This window comes from Chenopodium quinoa, unplaced genomic scaffold, assembly GCF_001683475.1.
Source record: "Chenopodium quinoa cultivar QQ74 unplaced genomic scaffold, ASM168347v1, whole genome shotgun sequence".
NCBI lineage: Eukaryota > Viridiplantae > Streptophyta > Magnoliopsida > Caryophyllales > Amaranthaceae > Chenopodium > Chenopodium quinoa.
The window spans coordinates 41,719-68,587 of record NW_018744687.1 but is presented as its reverse complement, the minus strand read 5'-3'; the positions used below and the strand labels follow the sequence as shown (position 1 = coordinate 68,587).

Here is a 26,869-nt window from a genome sequence, read left to right as displayed (position 1 = left end):
AATTACCCCTGTACCCTCCTATTTACAAAGATTGTAAATAGCTCCTATGCGCTTAGATGCACTCCAACCAAACATCTCCTTATTTTTGCCATAAAGAAGTTAATGGACTGTCCGGAGATGCCTCACCGGAACCAAAAACACTTTCTTGCGTAATTCAAGCGCACAATATATTCTCCCCTTTTCGTTCAGCGTATCACTGTATTTGACCAAAACCGAGCAAATAATGTCGAATTCCGACACAAATTCAATTGGAAATGCACCAACAAATGATTCCAGTTTAAGAAATTCGCCTGAAAATGAAGATGATATTGCAAATGATGATAAAATCACGGGTAGTTCAGAAGCTCTAGCTGAAGGCATTTCTACAATGATTGCTACTATTATTAGGGATTTTGATTCCAAGGCTGAAGATGCTTCTCGAAGCCAAACTCACCTCTTTTCTGCTCTTGATCGTCTTACTTCTGGTAATTTTTTCAATCACTTACTACAATTTCCTTCGTTTTAATTTGTTTTATGGTAATTTAAATTATGCTTTATCGTAGTGTTAAATTTGTTTAATTCGAAATTTCTGTTTTTTTTTTTGGTTGATTATTGTTAGAGAATCAGTTTCTGGTTTGTAAAATACGAATTATGCTTCAGTGTTTTTGGTATATTCTGCTTTCAAATTCAATCGGTAATTAAAATGACTAATTCTGATGTTAAGCCTGTCATTCTTAATTAGAAGAATTGTGTGATAATGCCTGGTGCAGGGTGCACCATAGTTATAAATATAAGTGTTTGAAAAAGAATATATAAGTGTTTGACAATGAACATATTTGTGTTTGACAAAGAACATGCATTGTCAAAGAACATAAAGACATTACAAAAATAACGTAATAAAAACTTTATTAAAAATTATACATTAACAGAATTTTTTTTTTTTTTTTACAAAAGATATCATTTTCCCAAAAATAGTTTTTTCTCTCTCTAAAAATTCAATTTTCTATATTAATTTTAGTTTTCACCCTCAAAAATTATTTACAACTAAAAATATTTCAAGATTTCATTTTCAAATTAAATTTCAAATTTTAAAACTCAAAATCATATATGTTACAAGAACATAAGTTATAAGGTAAAGAATATATAGTTCATACCTAAAGAACACACTGATCAAACTCAAAGAACATACGATAATAAAATTAATTTAATATATATGATAATATATAAAAAATACAATGTGTGCGTCACTCATTATCTTAAGGAACATACGAGCCAAATTCAAAGAACATACTTTGTATTATTGAAACTCAAAAAACATGTTTAATCAATATGTTAAATAACATAAGTATAAGCCCACAAAAAAAAAAAAAAGTATAAAAGAAAATATTATCAAACATATATAGGTACTCGTATGTTCTTTGTTCAACCAAATTATGTTATTTCCGCCTTTTTTTTTTATTTATCGGGGTACTATCCAATTTTCATAGATCCTCTGGCTCATATGACTTCACTCTTTCCCTTTGGGTTTTACGAGTAATTAGCAAACAGGTAAAATGAACAGCAATCACTACCTTTGCACCCCTACCAAGCCCCTATTGCTTCATCACATTTCTACTCAGTGCCACAACCATCACCAACCACCCTTTCTCGTGCCTGCCTCTACGTATTCTTGTACTTGCCCACTGCCACTAAATTATGGACTGTGCTCAACTACTGACCATTGAATTGATGGTGACCAATGTTTCTTTAAGAGTTGGGTGCGAGTTTGCTCATTATCCTCATTGCCTGCCACGTTATTCATATAAATTGGACTACAACACAATCTGAAAAATCGCAACAATTCAAGGTTTTATCTCGAGTTATAAAACATGATATTAGAGATCCTTCATAATATAATACTTTGTAATAGACAAACTTAAAGGGTTTTTGTTATGATTCAAGCTTCTCTCATTTATATATCAATTTTTCAATCTTTTCTTTTTGAAATTGTGGGTAATGGTGTGGCCTCACCCCTACTAGATTGCTTCCCTTTTGAGAAGTATGGACTATGGAGTGCTCAAAGCCTCTCCTAGGTTCTGCCAGACTCAATACCCCCATTTGTATATTCTCCCTGGTGGGTGGTGACTAGTTCCCCTGTTGCTGTTGCTCTAGATACTTTCTCCCTTTAATAAAAAAAAAAAAAAATCACGATAGTTGATCCTTACCTCCCATTGCTCTGTTGGGTGTGGTCATGTTCTTTTCATCAAACTAGAGATTAGGAGCAGAGATTACTAACCAGAGACAGACTGCTAAAGTTTAGGGCTGCTACTGATACATTTAGCCTGCTATGTGTGGATGTTGCTGAGAATTATGATCACTTAATTTTGACTGCTCTAATAGCCTAAAAATTTGGGAGCAGATACATAAATGGCCAGGTATTAGTATCAAGCTCAAGAACTTGAATACAACAAGTAAAATAGCTAGAAAACTAAAAACTAGTTTTCTATGAGTGTATAAAACCTGCATTTTGGCAATTGTGTATCAGATTTAGAAAGCTAGAAATGGGACTTAAAAGTCCTATGTCTACATACTATTGTATGAATATAAAATTTGAGATTAGAAATAGAATCCTAGGTATTGTCTCTAGGAAGATAGGAAGTAAAGATTGTGAAATGGTTTGAGAAAATAACTAATTAACTGTATAATTTGTACAGTTAGTTTTTGTTGGTTTTTTCAGTGTGCTGCACTGCTGCTTTGCTTGTGATGCACCCTTTTTTAGTACTAGGTTGTATCTGGATCAAGAACTCACTGGTTTTTATCCTCCATTCTATAGCCTGACCATTGCACAGTCCACTGTTGTCACCACAAAAGTTTTCTAGGGCGTCTGCTTCAGTTCAAGTCTGTCTAGCCGCTGCGTGGAGGTGGGGGAGCCATTGATAAATTTGCTCCAATACCACTTGTAAGTTGCAATGCACCTAGATGCAGATTAATCACAAATTAATTTATTAATTGATAGACGCTGAAATCAAGGAGAGGAAGATGATGATTGGGTAATTACTATAAGGAATTTGAGAGTCTTCACTCACTCAAGCAACTAGTACTCAATTCTCAATACCCCTACTGTTACCCTCCCCTTCCCTTTTTATTCTGCTATCCTCACTGCCTGTTATCAGCAGTCTTTGAATCCCAACTACCCTGATTACTCTTTGTCTCTTTTGTCACCCCACACATTCTTAAATGATTTCTTTCTGCTGGCCCTATGTCTAGTATACGTCATCAAGGGTGGTGCTCTGATAGGATGCATCACATCCCCCTTCTCGACTTTCCCTCCTTTGGCGACTTCCCTCTCCCTTTCAGCCTTTCTACCAAGTGTTCCCTTCTCCTCCCTTCACCCTTCTCTATCCTTTGGTGAGCTTCCTTCCTTCCGCACCCTTCTCTTGATGATACGTGAGTCTTTAGCTCCCTTCCTCGGATTGCTGTCCCTCTTCCCTCCATTCTCCAGCAATTGTTCAACCCCTCCTCCCCTGGCCCTTGCTATACCTTTGGCATACTCCTCCTGATAATCTGACATGACATGACATGTTAGGATTAGGGTCATGGGTAGTGATGGCAATCTTGCCCAGATTCAAAGAATTTTTTTTTTAAGCCAAATCTGAAATAAATCCGAATTCTTCTTCATTTCTAGAAATCCAACTCCGAGTTATCCAATCCGAGTCCGAATTTGTACATGTATACTTTTTATCATATATTTACAATTTAATTGGCCTCTGATGTTGATTATGTATTTTGTTAAAATTTTGTTAGTTTGTAGCACTACCAAATGACTCCTATAAATATAGTAAGGATCATTAGATTAGTTGTTTTAGATTATTTTATTTTATTACTTCATCGTTTCTTTTTAGTTGACACGTTTCTTTAGTCACGTTTGTCAATGCACAAATTCAACGATTAATATTTTTAAGTACCGATAGACAAAAATCATAAAAATTTGATACTTTGAAAATACATATCATGACGAATCGAACAAGATATCTCATGAACATATTTTTTATTCCGTATACATCACAATATATGGTCAAAGGTAAGTGAGTGAATAGTGTTAAAGTCAAAACGTGTCAACTAATAAAAAATGGAGGTAGTATTATTTTTTGTTAATAAAAATGAAACATATTCGGTCGAAACAAAATTGAGAGTCTGAGTCGGTGTCAGATTGAATCAGAATTTTGGCCGGTTGTAGGGTTGAAGTTAGGATTATTCAAATATGAGTCCTAGTCTGGGTCACTGTGGTGGTGTTTTAATTTATAATTAAAGTGGTGGTTGGGACTGACGTCAATGACTGGTGGTGGGCAGTTGGTGATGGTGGCTGCAGTAGAGGAACACGGTAATGGGTTGGTGGAGGTCAGGGAGCATGATGAGACTATGGGTCAATTGTCGGAGCATTTGACGAATTATTTTAAATGCTAGCAAAGCTCATGTTTTTGGACTTCTAAAATAGTTATTCAAACATGTGCTTCGTAGTTGTCATCTAAATATAATACTATATATATGGGAGGCTTTGACAATCATCCCTAGTAATAATTTTAGATGACTTAAGGGTTTGATTAGCGAAACTTATACCAGAGCAATTTCGTGTTTGATGGGTCATTTCTTTTGCATTAATTTTATATAGTATAAGCATGCACGCACCATTCTTTTTCTTTTTCGGTTCATTTTCTTTTTATTTTCTTCTGTTTGTTGGTCTGCTGTTTGTTTTGAAGTTTTTATATTAATAAATATTCTGTCTTTTCTGATGCTCTCGGCTTGGTAGAGCTCGATCAGCTATTGGAGGATGTACCATTGCCATTTATTATGCAGCATGCCACCAAGCTTTCTAATATCAGGAAAAGAGTGTCATCATTGAACGCAGTCTTGAGATCTGTGCAACATCGTCTTGATAATATCGACCGTATGATGTCTTTTGGCTCAATTGGTATGTAGCTTCATTTTTTTCTAAAAATAAATAAATTGGTATGTAACTTCTCATCATATCTATTCTCAAGCTATTTTTGAATTAGCTGAGATAAAATTTTCTAATTTGTTTTGTTGGACAACTTTTTTGGCAATTGATTTAGTGAATGGAACGGAAATTAATTAATTTATTTTATTTTATTTATACTACTTGCTTTCCTTTTTTTAGGTATAACAGAGATGAAATTTTTAAAAACCATATGGAACACTTCATATGGTTTAGTTAGTCTAAGACTTCACGATATTATTCACCACAAGCTAGAGACTAAAAATATGTTTGGTGTCTAAAAGCAGGTTGGTAGTTTGGGAAAGAAACAATGACACTGCATATATTTTTGCAAAAATATACTCTTGTTCACGGCTAGCTGGTAATTAATGCGAATAACTATAATAAGATGAAGACAATATATTCCCTTTTCTTATTTATTCTTATTTATGCTTTTTTGTTTTCTTCTATCTTTGCAGATAATAAATCAAATATAGGAGGCGCCAAGTAAAGTCCTCACATAACAGGTATGTCTCAGTTATTACCTTGCTTAAGGCTCTTTTTTATTTTGGATATTGGTTGTTTAATGTTATGTTGCAACTTGATAACTTAATTTATGTACAACATGAGCGGTATCCTGATATTTTATTACAAATTGACTTTTACGATTGCTAGAATTTGTTGATTTTGTTGTTCTGTATCAATTTGTGCTTTTAGTGTATAGGAATATATTATTCTTATAAATTTGCTATGATCATGTGTAACGAATCAAAGCAAGCCACATGTGCTTATACGAACAATATCCAGCCGAGGAAAGGACAAAGGACACCTCTGAACACTATCTCAACCAAGAGGTACAACCACACCAAGCAACCACAACTTAAAGCTGTAGCCCTTAGTTGGCGATTGGGATGATGACAAAGGGGTAGTAAAGTTAGTAATTAAAGCTGTACTATTTGGCTAAGTAGTATAAATAGGTAGAGAGGAGGAGAAGGAAGGTAGGCAGAATTTTGGAATGATTCCTAAGGAGAGTTGTGACTTCAAGTCACTATTGGAGCTTGGAGCTTTGTAGGCTAAACCTACTACTATTGTTTGTAAGAAACCATTAATTAGTTTACTCAAATTTCATAGTTTTCTCCTTCGTTGTATAGTTATTATATCGAGTAATATCAGTCAATCTGGCTGCTGTCCGGTGCGGGAAACCACCACTACGATTTAGAATAAAATGGTGTTTGTTATTGCTGAAAGAGAGACATCACAACTTATGCAAAATTGGATCCAGGAGGGACTCACTACATCTCCAGCAAGAGAGAGCGTGGAATTTCAATTTTGAATGACGAACTAAGAGTTCGATGCGAGCTTCAGAGTTTAATGGAAGGAATTTGGATAGCTGGGTACTTCAACTTGAGGATACTTTCCAATTTTTCCAACTAAATGAGGGGGTGAAATTAAAGGTTTCCATTATTGGACTTGGTGGCAAGGCGTTGCAGGTTTTCGAACGCAAAAACGATGGCAACCATTTCGTGATTGACAAGAATTGAAGAATTGAAGAAGTGGCTGCTCCAATATTTTGGGTTGAGGCGACTAAGTTAGAAGGAAATGAGTGAGATATCTCCTATGTTCTTAGAGAAGATGGAAGAAACCTTTGAAAAGGCACAAAGAGATCTAGAAAAAATCACTAGAATAACCCCTTTTCCAAGGAAGACTAAGGAAAAAGGTCATCCAACAAAATTAGAAGGTGAAAATGTAGATGAAGAGGTGGAGCGGATACACTCTAGATCCAAGGAAGACTGTTGATCTTCTTGCTTGAGTTTTTATTTTTATCTGTCTTTTTATTTGTAAGCAGCTGCTTTAATGATAAGATCCGTCTCAATAGTACTCATAGGTTTTACATGATGTAAGTGAATTTGAAATTGTGGATTTGACCATAGACTCCCTTTCTCCACAAATGTCTGTAATTGTCTTATTTTCTGACTTTGTATTTCCGATTCGTCAAGGCAAATAAATAAAGATGAAAGCTTGTTGTTTAATTAATAATGGTTGATGGCTTAGAAAAGGTAGCTCGAGGCTACTACTCTTCTTAATAGCTTGGGGCTATCACTCTCCATAGTAACTTGAGGTTACCATTCTATCTTATTCCACAATACAACCCTCCTAATACTCAGCTGCATACTACAAGGAAACTAGGAAACTAAGGATAACCTAACATTAATGAAGTGAGTCCATGGTCTTCCCTTTGAGGCTCTCTGGTGTGCCTCATCCTCATCTCAGACATCCTGGGAGATCTTCTATGTCATCTGAAGGAGGTATTCCCAACATCTTCGGCATTGGCCGCCTTTCTCTGGGTCTTCTTTTAAGTGCCCTCTCCTCCTCTTCTCGGTGGCGGCCTAGAAGATGAAGGCATCTTACCCTCAAGCTCGCTCAAGGCGAGCTTAAGTTAACCAGCAGTCCTCGGCCTCATGAAATGAAGCAGTTAGAGGATCACTAGAATTGATCGTTGTGACTATATCCTCCACATGTCCGTCCTCAACAGGTTAGGTGTCCAAGCATCTATTGCCATAACGGATGAGTATCCCCACAGACGTCGCCAAATGTTTCGGGTAATTTTGGGACATTGGTCGCGTTCTTTGGATAGACGGCCCGGACACCTACAAAACACGAATATTTAGTGGCCGGAATATTCGCCTCGGAAGACGGAAAAGCTCGAGAGAGAAAATAGAGAGAAGTTAGGAGTTGTTTTAATGCTCTATTGAATGTTATATCACAACCCCCCCCCCCCCCATCTTAAATGATTGGAGTATTTATAGGGGTGGGGATTTGTGCCTTTTAGGGTTATTACCCTACAATGACGCTTTCTGATTGGTGGCGCAGTCAGGCATGGAAACATGTCCTTAGGGGCGCCGTTTTGCGGCTTTCTCAAGATTTGGGCCTCCTCTCTTTTTCAGGTGCCGTTTGTAGGGCTTGTATAAGTGTCATCTTCCTATAGTGACACGCGACGCCCTTTAATTGGGCCACGTGTCACTATGGGATTGGTCCATGTTTTTGGGGTAATTTTTACCTTAAACAGTTGCTATATTAAAGGAACAGAAGAAGTAATTAGTAAGGCAAGCCTACGCTCTCACGCTTATTTAAGACTTAGTACTCCAAATCACATTAGCAAGGTGGTTATACTTCATTTAACTACTTCCTTATAAATTAGTCATACATAAAGCACAAATGTACTTATATTTCCTATTAAATTACATTAATTCATTACCCTACCCCTAACGAGGATTTTACTACTCATTGAAGTGGACATAAGCATGATCTTAAGAAAAGAGAGAACAATTGAGCTAACTAATATCATCAAACTAGCTATCAATATAATAATTGTTAAGATTTAAGCAATCAAACATAATTTTGAGTTTATGATTAGAATATTACTAGAATTCAAGCTAAAATTAAGCAATTAAAGAATATAGTTAATAGTCATGAGATTAAGTAATGATAAAGCTAATTAATGAAAGATTAAAGTAAAGGGAAAGAGAATTACCGAAACAAATTTGGATTGATCTTGAAATTCAAAGATGTTGATTAAGCTCTCTCTCTTTATAATCTTCTATTTCTTGAATTAAACAATGCAAAATATCTGAAATTGGAAAGTTATTATAGCATTAATAAATTTCTCTGTTTATACTTTCTAATTACAAATGAATCAGCAAAAAAAAAATCCCTTTATTTAGTGCCTTCTTAGTTGAACTTTATTTACTTGCTAGAATATAGAAGGAAGTAGGGCCACTCACACTTGTTTCAGGCAAAAAAGCGCCCTCTCAGTCTATAGGCTCTTAATGGTATCTCCAAGCTTTAATCATTGGCTATCTGATAAGACTTCACCTTCATTATTTCTGCTCTCATTAATCACATATGCACCTTATATACAAATATTTCCCTGCAAGCCAAATATTACAGAAGATATTCCTTCCTAAACTCTGCTTGACTCCCTAAATTATATCTCAACCATATACTTAACATATCTCCTAAATATGGTATATATTATTGTGATACTGTCACTCATCCTTTTTCTCGTTTACCTTTCTCCTACAAAACAAATCACACCAAGCACAGGTATGGGTAATGATAATTCTGCAAGTATGAGACTATGAGGAAAATTGGTGGAAAATAGAAGAAATGATCCAAAAGTTGCAAAAATTAAACTAAAAAAAAGAGAGGAAAAAGAAGGATAAGTGCGGAGAAATGCAAAATGAGGGCATTTATTCCACTCATCATATTCCACCCCCAAATTAAATAACTCACATTATAGGACTGTGGCAAAGGTTTATCGCCCCCTCCCCTCCCATAACAATGTCTCATCGTTGCCGTATTGGTCCCCATTGGAACAGTACCAACTGGAAGTTGGAGTGTAGATGGTCGGAAATTATGGTAGCATTTTATGTGGGTGGTGGGTAGTGATTGAAGTGAATGTGGGAGGAGGAGAATGGGAGGTGTGAGTTCAGCAAAAGATTAAAACAAGGGCATATTGGTCATTTAATATAGCGTCATGGGTAAAAAAATTTCATAGCAAATACCAATTGACAGCATGTCCTATATTAGAAGCCTGTAACCAGTTTCCTCTTTAATTGGAGAATAGGACACAAAAGAACCAGGCCCCCCTATAGTCAAGTTTGTCAAAATCATACCCTTCCTGCTGCACTAAGTTCTCATAAATTCTAAGAACTATTTTGTTCAAATAAATTGTGTTTCCGACTCCTTTGCTACTGGCAGCAGCTTTGCTATAAAACTGCGATTATTTCAAATTACAGATATTAGTCGAAAAGTACTGACTCATCTCAGCTTCATTATGCTTTTGTCGTTTCTGAAACTTTTTTACTTCTAAGCTCAGGAACCAAATGTTAACCAGCAATGTACAGTTTAAGTTTTATGACGAGTAATAAGCCAAAAACTTCAATTATGTATTTGATCTCTGTTGGTGTCTGATATAATATAGCTTCACTGTCCTGTGTAATAATAAGCTCCCTGTGCTGGTTTACGCAAATTAATGGTTTCTTCTGTGGGCCAATTTCTTCTGCTCATCAATGCTCTAGTCATATGTTACGTATGCTATTGATTGTGAAGTGCATTTACTGTAGAATGATGATATTCAGATGTCATTAATTCAATCTACTTGAAAACTTTATGGTTTCTGTCTTAGCCTTTTTATTGATTCTCTGTGTTGCTTTACTCGAATTGCTGATTTGAGTAGTGTCCCTTTTCATTTATATCAATATAAAGGTTCATATCATATATATTATTTTTATTTTTTCTTTTTGTTCTCTCACTTTCTCAGCTTGACTACAATCTGTCACCATTGTGATTATAGTGGAAAATTGTTTGAGAAAGATTGTGTCATCTTTTAGTAACATTTTGGTTACACTCATTTTATGAAGTGATTATGCAACACTATAATTAGCACGGCCTATCTATGAGCACCTACAGTACTGGAAATATAAAGATCGTTAATCAAATTAATCTAAGTTTATGTAAGTGATGATAGTCTAAACTATGTGCACAAAGTTGTCACCTAGCCCTGTCGTACTATGTCAACTCAACATGACTTCAGGGCCGTAGCAATGACTTTGGAGGCCCTGTTTCAAATCGAAAAATAGGCCCTTAATAATGTGAAAATTATGTAAATTTTTTTTACTATAATTTGGCAATGCACAATTTCCCTATATGTACATTACAAAATAAAATGCTTTCGTATAACAATGATGTATTCAGTCATGCAAAATCAAATTCAGGTATTTTATTCATGTTGATAATAGCAACTAAATACAACTCAAAGCTTATATCGACTTAACTTATATTAACTTCCATTTATTTAAAAGTGATATTCTTCTAACGCTCTTTGAGGCAAAATCATCAATCCAGTATTCATATTCCACTTTCTTTAGAATATCATTCTCAATTGCTATCTTCGCTAATCCATTAAGTCTTTCTTGTAGCATTGTATAACGAAGATATGACTTCAATAGCTTCAATTTTGAAAAACTTCTCTATGTAGTTGCAACTATAACAAAAATAGTTAACAAAATTCTATATGCAATATTTGCATTGGGAAAACAGTCCATATCTTTCAATAATCTCAAAATATCAATAGGTCCTTTTATGTCATCGCCCAAATTTCTTTAAGCAACTTGAACTCCACACATAATTCATTCCCATCTATCTGATTCTTCATTAGACATAAATGCATTTTTAAATTTCAAACAAGAGGATTTCAAACTTTTGAGGAGTGAATAAGAAACCAAAAATACTTTAATATTCCTCAAATCTTTTATATAGAGAACTAATAGGTAGAGGAGCATTTGATGAAGTGCTTTGATTTTCATCAATATGTTTTTTTCACAAATACCCATTTTTGACTTAAGTAATTTTTTGTAATTTAATGCATCGAATTTTACGTTGTTGGGGAATTATAGGATCAATATCCATTTCAATAGCAATTTCTTTAGCACTATTCAAAGCATCTTAAAAACCAGTTTCTCTATACCCCCTAAAAAAAAAAAAAAAAAAACCCTCTTATTTAATGATAGCCACATCCATATCCTTTAATTGTAATAGCTTGCTTAAAAAATTAATTGCACATAGTATTTCATACCAAATTACTATTGTAATTAAAAACTCAAAATCACTAAGCTCATTAATTGCTAAGGATTTGACTTCACTCTTATATTGTAATCCTTATCATTACTATCGGCTACTTAAAGTAAAGCTTCTCGTATATCTGACATTTGAAGCCTAATAGCCTTTACACTTTCAACACGACTTTTCTCCAAGACTTAACCGTTAATCCTTTTACATTGTATTTAAAAGATTTTCCATCTCATAGTAGCGATGCAAAAATTGTATATATACGTTTTCTAAAAAAAGTCTCTAGCTTCATTACATGTGTTAGTCATATCACATAATGTCAAGTTTAAACTATGACAACCACAAGGAGTATAAAAACCATTAGAATTTAAATCCAAAAAATTCTTTTGAAAGACTTAACCGTTAATCCTTTTACATTGTATTTAAAAGATTTTCCATCTCATAGTAGCGATGCAAAAATTGTATATATACGTTTTCTAAAAAAAGTCTCTAGCTTCATTACATGTGTTAGTCATATCACATAATGTCAAGTTTAAACTATGACAACCACAAGGAGTATAAAAACCATTAGAATTTAAATCCAAAAAATTCTTTTGAACTCCTTGATGTTTTCCTTTCATATTGATCTATTAACTTGGCCTTTTCCTCGCTCATCCATTATGTCAAGATCAAGATTTTTTAATTCATTTTGTAAAACATCAAAAGGCCCTTGGCCAATTGTATTTTTTACATTAAAAAATTCTAAGAAAGATTCCTTAATTCAAATATCATAAGCACAGACATTCACATTCTTAACATCAATGACATTTGCTCTTGATGGTTAATATTAAGAGTACAATCAAGATTTATCAAGAAATATTTTGCTTGCTTTATCTCTCTCATGATTTCATTTTTTATTGTTGAACCAAGCGAAAGTATTAACTCCTTTTGAATTGTATGACCTAAATAATGAAATTGAATATCATTATTAGTAATACGCTTGACATGTTCTTCAATAATTGGGTTGGGTCAAACTTGGGCAACTTTTCAACCAAGCCTAAAAATTTACCATTACTTTTGGGGTTTAGTTTCCCATTTGAACCATTACTTTTTTGGTTTAGTTTCCCATTTGAACCACGAAAGGCAAGATTATGCTTGGCAAGAAATTTGACAATTGAAACAATTCTTTGCAACACTTTCTTCCAATGGTCTTTTTCTTTTTCAATTAGCATTTGAGTCGTCTTATTAATAGTTTGATGCTTTTGAAACATAAGACATAACTCATACCAAGTAGTCATATTTTGTACATGATCTATGCATGTCTCATGTTCTTAAAGTCTAAAGCTTACATGCCCCCATCTGAAAATAGCATTTGAGTCGTCTTATTAATAGTTTGAAACTTTTGAAACATAAGACGCATCTCATACCAAGTAGTCATATTCTTTACATGATCTATGCATGTGTCATGTTCTTAAAGTCTAAAGCTTACATGCCCTTAATCTCAAAATCCTTTATTTGTTAATTGTCCTCTGCCAATTCCTTTTTAAATTCCTTTTTAAAATATTTTACAGCAAAAACAATACTATACCAAGCTCTTTGGAATAAGCAAGCCAATCCCTATCACATTTCTCATCGTTTGATAGAACTCTAGTATACAAGTTGGGTGTAAATCATCTTGAAAATCTATCTTTAGGACCCTTCACAATAAAATCATTTTCGCTAATAAATCAATCATTTTAGAATCACGACCATCCCAAACTCTTGGATCATATATATTAGGCATATAAATAGTTTCATAGTGATCAACATTGTCATTATCACAAGGCATATCATTAATATTTTCTGCATTATTATCATTCTCAATAGGCACATCATCCAAATTGCAATTAGCACTAGGCACTTCATCAAAAACATTATCCACATCAACATTCTCTCCATAGCCCCCCTAGAATAAGGGGTGCAAAGTGCCCCTTTCCACAAGGTCCCAATTTTAAGATCGCTTAATTTTTTTTCTCCTATACTATTTTTTTAAAAATAAAAATCTGTAATGCCTTATTGTTTCTAGCGCCCTATAGTGCAGCAAATCACGGGAACCACACTCATTATAATTCTTCAAAATTATTTTCCTCTCTTTATTCAACCTGTCGTATTAATTTCTACAACTTTGTATTGCCTATTTTTCCTTTTAAGGATTTTCAACGGAAAAAAAATAAAAAATATGTTCAGTCAAATTCAAACGATTATTCTTCCATAACATGTTAATGAGCAATTAATTTTGATTTTCCACAATTATTCTTATCAAACGGCTAATTATTTTCCCGTACCTCATTCTTCAATAATCTAATTCCTAATTGATACACATATACATCAAACAAAAACGAATTGGGAGTATTGCTTTGACATCTTTGTGAATTATTGATTTAAGTGATTCATTCTTTCTATTATTTGCCCATCGATTTAAGTAAAAATGTTGATGTTTTAATTTTTTCTGGTTTTGATAATGACAATTGAAGCATTTTATTTATTTATTTTTTTACAATGCCGAAAGTCAAAATTGCTTCAATTGACATTATCAAAACCAGAAAAATAAAAACATCAAAATTTTACATTAAATTGATGGGCAAAAAACTATAAGAATAAATCACTCAAATCAATAATTCACAAAGATTTCAAAGCAATACTGCCAATTCGTTTTTGTTGGATGTGTAAGTGTATCAATTGGGAATTAGATGATTGAACAATGGTAGAAGATAACCCACATATATATAAAGGAAAATAATTAGCTGTTTGATAAAAGTAAGTGTGGAAAATCAAAATTTATTGTTCATTGCCATTGTTATGAAGAATAATCATTTGAATTTGACTGAATATCTATATATTTTTTTCCGTTGAAAATCGTTAAAAGGAGAAGTAGGCGATACAATTTTCCATGGAATTGAATTTATGTAATTATGATAAAATTAGGTGTTGTTTGGTTGGCTTAATATCTTATGGGCATTCAAAATTCCCATGTATTTCATTTTGGACTTGTTGTTTGGTTGACACAAAAAAAGTAAAAAATGGAGGCAATGCCAATTCATGGGAATTTTGACTTCCCTAAAAACATGGGAATTAACATACCCAAACCCCCCAGTAAGTTACAATTCTTATGGGAATTTACTTCCTCGATTTTTTACCAAACAAATTTCATGAATTCCCATGATTTTGATAAAGGAATTTAATTCCTACAAATTGTAATTTCATTGGAATTTTCACTTTCCTAATGAACCAAACGAGCCCTTAATTTGAATTGATGGAGGAATTTAGAAAGTGGTAGGAATTAATATGTAAGCTTGAATAAAGAGAGGAAAATAATTTCAAAGAAAATGATGAGCGTGATTGCCGTGATTTGCTACATTATTGGGCGTTAGAAACAATAAGGCATTGCAGATTTTAAAAAAACAAAAAATAATAAAGTATAGGAAAAAAAAAAACAATAATTGTCCCCTTTTAAATTGGGGCCCTTTTGATAGTTGTAGAAATCGTCATTTAAAGTCCTCATATCAAATTAATCCTAAACTACCAAAATAAGCGAATTTAGCATGAAGTAAGGGTCACATTTCCAAGGAAAGCGAAACAAATCAATCATAAAATTCATGAACACAAGAGCCAAAGGGTATATTTTTGGTGTTTTTTTTTAAGGTTTAAATACTAAGGATAACTAATAAACACAATTAACAAGGGATTCACGCAATGAAAACATGCGCTAGGGGGTACAGGGGTTCCAAACATGGCTAACACCAAAATAACGATGGAAATTGTTTAGGGTAATTTTACCCCGCCACGTGGTCCAATCAGAGGATGACACGTGTCAGCCTCATGATGGCCCAAAGTGGACCAATCCCTGCTTGACACGTGTCACTCCAGAAATTAAGGGAAAAAGGCGGCCTTCAGGCCCAAATCCCGAGAAAGCCGCAAAGCGGCGCAGCCCACCAATGATTAGGGTTTAGTGACCTAATCAGGGGCACAAATCCCAAAGACCCTATAAATAGGAAGATGTCCCTCTTTTTGAGGGCACGTTTTACCATTTATTACACATTTGACTCTTTGATAGAGACATCCTGAGCTTGGAATCCGAGCAGAACCCCACCTAAATTTCCGCACCTTTTTCTCCCTTCAAGTTTCTAACTTGTGCGTCGGAGGCGGAGCACCACCCAACCGGTGTCTCCGTTTATTTTGCAGGTACAGCTCACGCCGGATCAGTCTTCGTGTTGCAACTCTCCCGAGGGACAAAAACACCCAAAACATTTAGCGCCGTATGTGGGGAGAGTACCTCGAAGATGGTTCAAGAGTCTGTACCACCCCCTAACCGTCTGGGCGAAGATCCAGAAGTCTTTACAGACCATGAGGATGAAGATCCTCAAGTCGAAACCTTACAGCCGAGGACGGCTCTCTCAGAATCAAGCGCATCCGGCCCAGAGAGACTCTGGAGCGGGGTGCCTCCCAGGCGGGTGCAAGTAGACCCCCTGGCAGCCGGAAGGAGAAACCCATACGGCAGCTGGATCAGCGCCTGTCACCCGAGACGAGCTCATGAGATTCATGACAAGTTTCAAGGGTGAAATTAAAGAGCTGATCACCCAGAGCCGGGCTGGCCCAAGTAGAGGTCAGTCGGCCAAGAAGACTCCTCTGGAAAAGGGGAAGTCAGTCAAAGATCGACAGCCCACTCCTCATCCAAAGGAGAAGGCAGTCGGGACCATTGATTGGTCCAAAATTCTTTTTCCTAAGGGGAATAACAATAACTCCCGCCGGACTCAACAGCCGGTGAGAAGTAAGAAGTCATCTCTTGATGCCCGGGAGATCATCAACCGGAAGAGAAATCAGCAGTTGTCTGAGTCGGCTTCCACGTCGAACTTTCCTGACAGCTTTAACAATACCTCTGCCGGGAATGCATCTTCCTTGCATGAGAGTCAGACAGGCGTAATACCGTCCATTCTGGCCCTCATATGATTGGAGCTGTACCGTATGTGCCTACTCAGGTCTACGGCCAGTATCCCCCTCATTTCATGCAGCCGACCCTCTTTGGAGATCAGGCGGCATACCAAAATGTCCAACCACTGGACTGGCAGCTTCGCCTGCTTCGCCTGGGAGAACAACCTTCTGCGTTCGCCCGGGAGATAACCGAGGCAGCACAGCCGTCCAAGGTTAAGAATGTGTTGGTTGGTACCTATGACGGTACCACCAATTCGGAAGACCATCTCATGGCTTATACCAACCTCATGTATCTGCAGGGGTTGGATGATGCCACTTGGTGTCGTTGCTTCCCGGCTACATTGAAGGGCATCACCCAACAATGGTTTGGTAATCTGCCAGCGGGGTGCATTGACATTTTTAGGAAGCTTGCCTTCCTATTTGCTTCCAACTTCTCAATGAACATCCCTGCTAAGAAAACAAGCTTGGACTTGAGCACCATTAGGCAGGGGGGGGGAGAGAAGGGCTGCGCTCCTATGTCAGGCGGTTCAATCTGATTAGAATTCAGATTCAAGGACTGTCTGATGAGGTAGCTTTTACAGACTTTTTCAAAGGTTTGAGAGACCGGTCGACTTTTAAGTTCGACCTAGTCAGAAAAGGGGCTTTCACCTTATAGGCGGCCCTCAAAGAGGTCCGACAAGCAGAAAGACAGCCGGCCAGCCCAGCCGGCCAAAAAGAAAGAAGACAGCAAGAAGAGAAAAGAAATTTGGGCGGTTAGTGATTCTGACCAGCCGTCCCAGAAGAAGAAGAAAGAGTTTAAACCGTACGTCCCCAAGTACGAGTTTAACAAGGACTGAAATTCCATTCTCATGGAAATTAAGGACCGGCTGTCCCTAGAGAAGCCGAATCCAATGAAAAGTTCCATTCAATCAAGGAACAAAAATAAATTTTGCCAATACCATGAGGAAGTTGGCCATGACACCAACGACTGCTTCAGCCTTCAAAGAGCGTTGGACTGTCTGACAAAGGAATGTTGAAGTCCTACATTTCCAAGTCCCCAGCCGGGGCAAAGAAGAAGAATAAGGGTCAGTCCTCCAGCTCGGATACCGACAAGGAGCCGGTCTACACAATAGCAGGCGGGTTCTCCTGTGGTTAGGGCTGGCAAACCCTGACCCGACACGAAAACCCGACCCGAACCCGATCCGAAGTTACTGAGAGAGACCCGAACCCGACCTGAACCGAACCCGAACAACCCGAATTCGACCCGATTTGACCCAAATTTCATATTTCGTAATAATATTAAGTTTTACACTATTTTTAATAGTTTCTAAGCATAACCCGAAATCTGACCCGAACCCGACCTGCTGACCCGAATTGCCACCCCTACCTGTGGTGGCCCTACCATCCGGGGCACCAAGAGCCATCTTCGAAAGATGGACAAGGATGATGATGAGCAGGCGTCTGCAAGCACCTCCTTCCCAGACGTCTTGATCACTGAGAAGGATAGGGGCAATGTCCGCCGTCCGCATGATGACCCGGTCGTCATTGAATGTAAGGTTGCCAACCAGCTGGTTGGACGAATCCTTATTGACACCGGCAGCTCATCAGACATCATCAGCCTCCGGTGCCTGCAAAAGCTGAAATACAATGTCAGCAGCATGCATCCGGTCACCCACCCCTTGGTTGGTTTTGGGGGTGGGATGGTCTACCCAGCCGGAAGAATTGACTTGCCCATCCGGGGAGAGAAAGGCTAGGGACGACATATTGTCGTCAGATTCTTGGTCGTTGAGGAGTTAACCGCCTACAACATTATCCTAGGCCGGCCGACCCTCAACGTAGCCAAGGCAGTAATCATCCTGTCTCTCATGCTCATCAAGTATGAGAGGGATGACGGCACCGTTGGTTCCCTAAATGGGGATCAGAAGACGGCCCGGGAGTGCTATCTCTCAGCCGTCAGAGACACTGGGGCCCAGGCGGTCAGGAACCACTTGGCCTTGACAATGTCAAGGATGCCGATCCAACACCTGCCCCACCAGCAGCCGGAAAGAAAAAAAAGGCACCTCTGCTGGTGGAGGTAAAGAAAGAGAAAAAATAGCAATCACTGACCGGTGAACGGTCAGATGAGCTCCGTCCCCAACCGGCTGGTGAAAGCATTGATCTCGTTCTGGATGACAGTCGTTAGGAACGTACTGTAAAGGTTGGGACGGTTGCTCATGCTACTTTGGGTGCAGACTTGCACCTTCTGCTGAAGAAATTCAAAGACATTTTTTCCTTTGAAGTGGAAGAGATGTCAGGCGTCAGCCCGGATCTCGCTGTCCACAAACTTGCCGTGGACCCCAAAAAGAAGCCCATCCGGCAAAAGAAAAGAAACCACGGCGAGAAAAGAAGTCAGGCGGCAACTGCCGAAGTAAAAAAGTTGCTAGACGCCAGGTTCATCCGGCCTTGTAATTTTCCCGACTAGGTGGCCAATGTCTTCCTTGTTAAGAAACCGATTGGGACCTGGCACATGCGTGTTGATTACACAGACCTCAACAAGGCGTGTCCAAAAGACAGTTACCCGCTTCCAAAGATCGACAGCCTGGTCGATTCTACAGCCGGTCACGCCTTGATGAGCTTTATGGATACCTACTCCGGCTTTCATCAGATACCTCTGTGGAAAAAGGATCAAGAGAAGACAGCCTTCGTCACTGATCAGGGGTTATTTCTGTTATACTGTAATGCCGTTTGGCTTGAAAAATGCGCCTGCCACCTTCCGACGGATGATTAATACGGTCTTCATTAATCAAATTGGGAGGAATGTGGAGGCGTATATTAATGACATGATAGTCAAATCCAAGCTACAGACGGATCATCTTGCTGATCTCCGAGAAACATTCACCACCCTAGGCGGCATAAGGTCATGTTAAATCCAAAGAAATGCGTCTTTGGTGTTGAGTCTGGGAAGTTTCTCGGATTCCTGATTGATCAAAGGGGGATGGAGGCTAACCCTGAAAAGATACAGGCGGTGATAGACATGAAGTCACCCCATTCTGTCAAGGAAGTGCAGAGACTCACCGGCTGTCTGGCCGCCTTGGGGAGGTTTCTCAGCCGGTCAGGCGACAAGTGCCTCTACTTCTTCCAAGCAATCAGGAAGAAGACCAGATTTGAATGGGGGGATGATGCTGAGGCGGCATTCCAGAGGTTGAAAGAGCATTTACATTCTCTACCTAGGGAGACGTTGTACATGTATTTAGCCGTCTCAGATCATGCCCTCAGTGCCGTTCTCCTTGCTGAGCGAGACGGCGTGCAGCTCCCGGTTTACTTCATTAGCCATGTTCTTAAAAATGCTGAACTCCGGTACCCCATGGTTGAAAAATTTGGCCTGGCTTTGTATATGGCTTTCAAAAAACTTAAGCCTTACTTTTTGGCACATCTGGTGGTGATTTACACCGACCAGCCACTCAAGCGGCCAATGTCTACCTTGGACTCATCCGGGAGAATGTTGAAATGGGCTATTGAAATGCAAAGTCTTGAAATCACTTACGAACCAAGAAAGGCAGTGAAAGGTCAGGTGTTTGCTGACTTCATTGTTGAAATGACCCGTCCGGTGGCTCCAGATTATCCTGATCAGGTTTGGAAAGTGTATGTAGACGGGAGCTCTACAAAGAACGGCTGTGGTGCAGGCGTAATCTACGAGTCTCCTGAAGGGGACAGATTTGAGTATGCACTACGCTTCAAATTTCAAGCCTCTAACAATGAGGCAGAATATGAAGCCCTGCTAGCCGGCATTCGCATGTGTTAGGCGGCAGGGGCCATGAAAATTGACGCCTACTCTGATTCTCAATTGGTTGTTAGTCAGTATGAGGGAAGCTACGAGGCTACTCATCCGGCTATGATCAAATATAGGAATTCCGACTGAGTCAAGTGCCTAGGTCGGAAAACAATCAGGCGGATGCATTGTCAAAACTGGCGTCTTCCGTCTGCCATGATACGCCTCGATCAGTCTTTTGGGAAGTTCTGGAAAAGAGAAGCATCTATGAGGATCCCATTGGAATTCTGGACCGAAGCTCTACCTGGATGGATGGCATCCGGGCTTATCTCTCAGACGGTACACTTCCTGATTCGCCACAGGAAGCAGCCGTCCTGAAAAAGCGAGCTGCAAGCTTCGAGTTGAAAAATGGAGAACTCTTCAAGGCGGGGTTTCTGAAGCCTTTATTGAAGTGCGTCACCCTAGAAAAGGGGAAGGAGGTTCTCGAAGACTTGCACTTGGGATTCTGCGCCTCCCATATAGGCGGCAGGTCCCTAGCCGTCAGAGCCAGACGACATTATTTTTGGCCCACTCTTGAGGCAGACGCCAAGGAGTTGGTAAAGAAATGTGACAAGTGCCAAAAATTTGGCAAACTCATTCATCGTCCGGCTACTGACCTGACGGCCATCCACAGCCCAATCCCGTTTGCAAAATGGGGCATGAACATTCTGGGTCCTTACATGCCTGCTCCAGGCGGAAAGCGCTACATCTTGGTGGCTGTGGATTATTTCACCAAGTGGGTAGAAGCTGAGGCGGTTAAAAACATCAAAACCTCAGACGTGATTTCTTTCATCTGGAAAAATATTATCACTTGGTATGGGGTACCTATGTCTATGGTGTTTGATAATGGTCCTCAGTTTGAGACGCCTCAGCTAAAAACTTGGTTGGGAGATCAGGGGATCTCAAGCTATTTTGCATCTGTTGGCCGACCCCAAGCAAACGGACAAGTTGAAGCCTTCAATAAACTCATCTCAGACGGCATTAAGAAGAAAATAGAAAGAGCCGGTGGCTTATTGGCAGAAGAGTTAATCCATGTCCTATGGGCCATCCGGACAACAGCAAAGGGGGCAACCGATGAAACCCCATTTCTCATGGTTTACGGTGCTGACCGCCTGGGTAGTACTCGGATCCCTTGTTTATTTCAGCTTGATACTTTGTTTATTTAACTAAGTTTGATTATCCGCCTGGGTAATACTCATACTCAGACGGATTTTTCATTTACCTAACTAAGTTTGATACTTGGTACGATTAAATAATTGCCTGTTCGTCTGGGTAATACCCAGACAGACTCGTTTGTTTAAACAACTAAGTTTGACAGTTGGTGTAAATCGGCCAATGCTACGATTAAAAACTAAGCACAAAAACGCTTAGTGGCTAGACAACCGGTCCTAAGCAAGACCAGAGGCTGAAATGGCCGGATGGTTGCTCATTTTATAAAATCGCCTGTCCAGCATGGAGAAAGGCGTCCGGCGACACCGCTCCGGGTGCAATCGTCGCAGAGAACAGACTATTTGTCGGTTCTACGTACCCATGCAGACGGCAAAAATTGAACGACCGAAATGGTCAACTCATAGCCGTCTGACTAGAATGATCTATGATGAACAATCAAGTTACCAAATACCGGATGCCCTGGGGCATCAATCGGTCTCCGGCTGACGTTCTCACAGGTTATTTATTCCAAAATTGCACTCTCTATCCCAATCAGGGCAAAAGTTCAATGGCTATGAAATCTCTACCAGGACGGACAAAACGCCGCCTGGGTAGTACCTGGAACGCCTGTTGGTGAACGGCTGTGCACTTGGTTTGGGGTAATCACTATTGTGATTGATTGACTTACAAAACGTATCATGCTCTTTGCAGCATCAGACGTTTCCAAGTCAATCAACCAACTCCACTTGAAACCAATCACACAGCCGTCCAGGGGCAAGGACAGCCGCAAAAAATCGCCGCATGCTTTTGATAAGTTAGGCAAAAATGAAAAATTAAAAACTCGCAAAAATTGAAATTCAAACGCAAACGCAAAATGATCAAAACCGACTCAGTCGGTGCATTCATTTAAGTCCACCCAACCAAACGGTTGTAGTGGATTAAATGTTAACCCGACCCCGTCCGGGAGAAAGAGAAATTGTTAATTAACCCGGCTCCTTAGCCGATAAATACAAATATACTCGGCACGCAGGCCGAAAAAACAAGTTTTGGCATATTGCCGCTGAATAAATAAAAGAAAAGATAAAAAACAGAGATTGGCATACTGTCGCTGAAAGGTCACTTCTTGCCTGCAGACGGTGCCTCTTGGTCCTCCTCCTCATCATCTGAGGGTATCTCCTGTGCTTCACCCGGACCAGGTAGCTGAGGCGCGGGGGGCTCATTGTTGGCATTGACCCAGGCGTCGAAGGACTCAGGCTCTGGATCACCCTTCTCTCTCAGGTACACCACGTCCTCGGCATACCTGTGAGCCAGTGCCCAGATGCTGTAATCCGCGTCTGGGTACAAGGCAGCCAGGCGATCTTCATTCGGGCATCATTGTCAGCGTCACTTTCAGCAACTAGACGGTTTTGCTCCGCCTCCAGGGTTGCTGCAAAGTTCTTCTGAGCCTGAGCAGCCTCCTTCTCTAGCCTCTCAACCTTGGTCTTCAGTTTGGTGTTCTCTTCAGAAACACCCTGAAGTTTGCCAAGGTCCGTTTAGGCCTTCTTGAGCGCCTCATCAGCCTTTTTGGCGCTCTCATCCGCCTTTTTCCGGCCCTCCTCTGCCTTCTTCTGGGCCGTCTCAGCATCCCCCGCCCGCTGTTTGGCCGTCTCCAGATCCGCCTCCAGCTGCTGGATTCTAGACGCCTGTGTCATAATGATTGCTTTAGTTTCAAGTTCATTTACGATAGTCGAGTGTAAAGCAATATTGTCAGCGTCTAAGGCGGACTTCTTGGCCCTTTTTACCTCTTCCCGTTTGCGGGAATAAGGACGTTTGAGCCCGTCCACCCGCAGCATGGCCTGCAAAAAAGCAGGCAGTATAAGTATTTCAGGCGGGATAAAACACTTGGAAAAAATAAATTGACAAGTTTCTTACCTCAGCCAGAAGGGATAGAATGCGTTCCAGATTGAACGTCTCTATCCCAGGGATGTTGTCTTTATCCCTCTTCCGGACGGCGTCAAGCATGGCCTTGGCATGCTTCTGGGCGTCTGGCAGCGGGGAGATTGATCTGCACCACAATCAATACGTGATGAGTGCGAAACTAAGGCAGCACCTATTTGTTGCCGACCGTCTGAAGATGACGTCTGTTGAGAGTGAGATTTCACCCGCAAAGCTCAAGCGGGGATTCAAAAGTGTTCTTACCTTCAGAGTCGGCCAAGCATGGTGAACCCCGCGGCTGCTGATAAGGGATTGACGAGATCAAGGCACAGGCTGCCGCCTACCTTCTCGTTCCGCCCCGCTATCCGCACTGCTGATGCCCGGCTGAGGCGCCGGAAGTTGACGCGGAGGTGGATTTTTTAATTTTGTTGAGAACGGCGGGGGCCTCTTCCCTAGCCCGTTTGAGTTGTTTCTCAAACGTTTTTCCAACCTCTCCTCCCTGCGGAAATAACCAAGTCAAAGTTAGCATCCGAGAGAAATAATTTTTAAGATTGATTTACGAAAGGGTCAGGCGTTTATTACCTTGGCCTTGACCTCAGCCGCAGCTTTTTCCGCAAGTTGCTTGCGGATGAGTGTAGAGGACCGCTTGGGAGTCTTCTCTATCTGCAACATATTTAATGCTTCTTCTGGAAAAAGAGAAATTGATCAATATCATAAATCAATTCTGATAGAAAGATACTACAGACGGATATAAACTCAGGCGCATACGTTTGGTAAACATGTGCCCTAGACCGCAGGCGGCTAGGAAGCACTCGTCCCTGAACCAAGCGCTCTTGGGGATCCAGTTCTTGGGGACTTTTATTGTTTCCCCGGTTGACAAGGTCGCGTCTGTGAGGCCAAAAAAGTCAGCCTCAATGATTTTGTCAAAATCTTCCTCTGGGATCCGGGGAAGAGCGCACTTCCGGCCCATCAAGTCGGGCTTCTTATTGTACATACGGAATTCATAATTCTCCCGTCTGGTTGGAGCTGACATCAGGTAGAACCTTTGTTTCCAGCCGTCGAATTTTGAGACCTTGTCCAAGGTCATCATGTATTGGGGATGCGTGGTTAGAGTATACCACGCCCTCCAGCCGCCTGGGCTTCTGCTAAGATAATGCATGCTAGCAAAAGCCTCCCAGCCGGGGTTAAGTTCCTGGAACTCGCAGGCGGCAACATACCCCAGAATGTTTGTCCAAAAGTTGGGGGTAAGTTGCCAGACTCCGAGGCCGTAGCCTCTTAAAATTGCCTTCACCGCCTGGTGAAGAGGGAAGCGAAGGCCAGCCTTGAACGCCGCCTTATAACAGCCGAAATAGCTGTTAGCGTTCTCTTCATCGTCCTCCCAAGCGATGGTGCCATTCTCAGGCGGCACCCAGATCCTATACCCGTCTCCTAGCGGGTGCATTTGAGTAAAATTCATTAAGTTTTCTTCCATTTGGATCCGGTCCTTGGAGGAGACGTGGATATTGAAGGGATCGTCCTTCTCGTTCCATTTTTTCCTTTCCTCCTCCTCGCTATCCTGAAGCGGGGGTAAATCATCACTGCACTCAGAGGTAGAGGCGGAGTTGTCGCTCTCCGTCTCTTCCTCATTTTGGGACAAAGGGGCAGAGACGGCCTCGTCGCCGCCATGGTCACACTCTTCCAAAAAAGAGTCAGCGGGGGTTGAAGGGGCGCGCGGAGGGGATCTCTCTAGAGTCGTCTGGTCTCCATGACCAGACATTTCTCCCTCAGGCGTTTGGCCGCCTGGGCCTTCGCTCTTGTAATTTGGATCAGTCGCCGTCTACATTATCCGAGCCATTGTGTCCTGCACAGACACGTAACTGGTCGAAATCCAAGGCAAAGGGTGGTCCCAACACCCCGAGACGGCACTCCCGGTCCTTGACTCAGCCGTCCCTGGTGACCGGCTGGACTCTAACCTAGGTTGTGCCGTGTGTGTTGGTGATGCATCCATTTATTGCAAGAAATATGTACAAACGGTGAAAAAAGAAAAAGAGTTGAGAGAGGCAGAGTCGGTACCTTTTGATGTAATATCTGTAACTAGGCGGGTCCGGCTGGGTCGATGGAAAACGAGCTTTCTTGCTTGCGCCTAACTCAAACGGATGACTTCTGCTCTCTCAAAGTTCTCTCTAGAAATTTTTTTGTAAACGTACAAGATTATGAGGGTAAAACGGCTATATATAGAGGGTAAATACGGGGGCATTTCCGTAATTTACCCGGAAGGTGAACGGTTACTCTTTAATGGTAAAATTACCGCCAATCGGAGCGTGACACATGTCACAGATGCCACCTGGCACGCCACGTCACATCTGTGAGGGGCAAATGTTTAGGGTAATTTTACCCCGCCACGTGGTCCAATCAGAGGATGACACGTGTCAGCCTCAGGATGGCCCAAAGTGGACCAATTCCTGCTTGACACGTGTCACTCCAGATTTTAAAGGAAAAAGGCGGCCTTCAGGCCTAAATCCCGAGAAAGCCGCAAAGCGGCGCAGCCCACCAATGATTAGGGTTCAGTGACCTAATCAGGGGCACAAATCCCAAAGACCCTATAAATAGGGAGATGTCCCTCTTTTTGAGGGCACGTTTTACCATTTATTACACATTTGACTCTTTGATAGAGACATCATGAGCTTGGAATCCGAGCAGAACCCCACCTAAATTTCCGCACCTTTTTCTCCCTTCAAGTTTCTAACTTGTGCGTCGGAGGCGGAGCACCACCCAACCGGTGTCTCCGTTTATTTTGCAGGTACAGCTCACGCCAGCTCAGTGTTCGTGTTGTAACTCTGACCATTTGTGTTATCCCTCACTATCTGATCATTAGTGTTATACCTTATACCTTGCTTTTAACCATGTAATAAAATTGAGAAGATTTATTAGTTTGTGTAAAGAGTGTTCGCTGTCAAAGGTACAATTATTAATTCTTTTTTACTTTCTTTTCTTAACCTGTAGTTTTCTTATTACAGAAAACTCTCGCATTTTCCTTCTTACCATTGTTATCATAAAACATAAATGAGATGTTATTTGCTTTTGCAGGCTCTTTACACATGTACATACATGTATCCCCATTAGTTTGGCATTCTCAGACAATTTGAATATGGAAGTTCAAATGTAGTCGTACATGATACAGTCTTCCAGATGTTTATTTTTTAGTTCAACTCTATAATTGGATTTACATTCTGCTAAATGTGCACAAGACTGTTCTCCTGGTGGAGATTGATTTGCTTTATGTACAAACTGATAAGCTAGGTTCGTTTTCTCTTGTGCGATTCATGTTTGGAGAAATGAAGCATGCATACTGTTGCCTGGGGTTTGTTCTTTCTTACTACTTTTTGTGGAAACAAATGGCATTGAACTTTTGTTTCGGAGACTTGTATAACAATCACAGTATTTTTATAGAATTCAAATTATTCTGAGGGGGAACTACTGGCATGAAAACCTTTTTATTATTCATTCTAACCTTTTTATAATTCATTCTATTA

The 26,869-nt window shown here is 40.1% G+C and overlaps 1 protein-coding gene across 2 annotated transcripts; it reads left to right on the top strand.

The window, feature by feature from the left end:
• Positions 1–60: 60 nt before the first annotated feature.
• LOC110702253 lies at positions 61–26,869 on the top strand. 2 transcript variants are annotated; one of them, XM_021879959.1, is made up of 4 exons: positions 61–464; positions 4,766–4,927; positions 5,431–5,478; positions 26,424–26,869. In XM_021879959.1, exons 1-3 carry the CDS (start codon positions 224–226, stop codon positions 5,460–5,462), a joined length of 435 nt encoding a protein of 144 aa, XP_021735651.1. In that variant the 5' UTR covers positions 61–223; the 3' UTR covers positions 5,463–5,478; positions 26,424–26,869. The 2 variants fall into 2 exon arrangements, with proteins under 2 accessions (XP_021735651.1, XP_021735652.1); XM_021879960.1 differs by lacking the exon at positions 26,424–26,869 and adding an exon at positions 5,726–14,147.

What these genes read in the sequence shown, in the direction of transcription:
- LOC110702253 (XM_021879959.1), top strand. Translation starts at nt 224, where the DNA reads ATGTCGAATTCCGACACAAATTCAATTGGAAATGCACCAACAAATGAT. An exon ending in TCTTGATCGTCTTACTTCTG is followed by an intron (nt 465 to 4,765) that starts GTAATTTTTTCA and finishes TCGGCTTGGTAG; the next exon opens with AGCTCGATCAGCTATTGGAG. An exon ending in GATGTCTTTTGGCTCAATTG is followed by an intron (nt 4,928 to 5,430) that starts GTATGTAGCTTC and finishes CTATCTTTGCAG; the next exon opens with ATAATAAATCAAATATAGGA.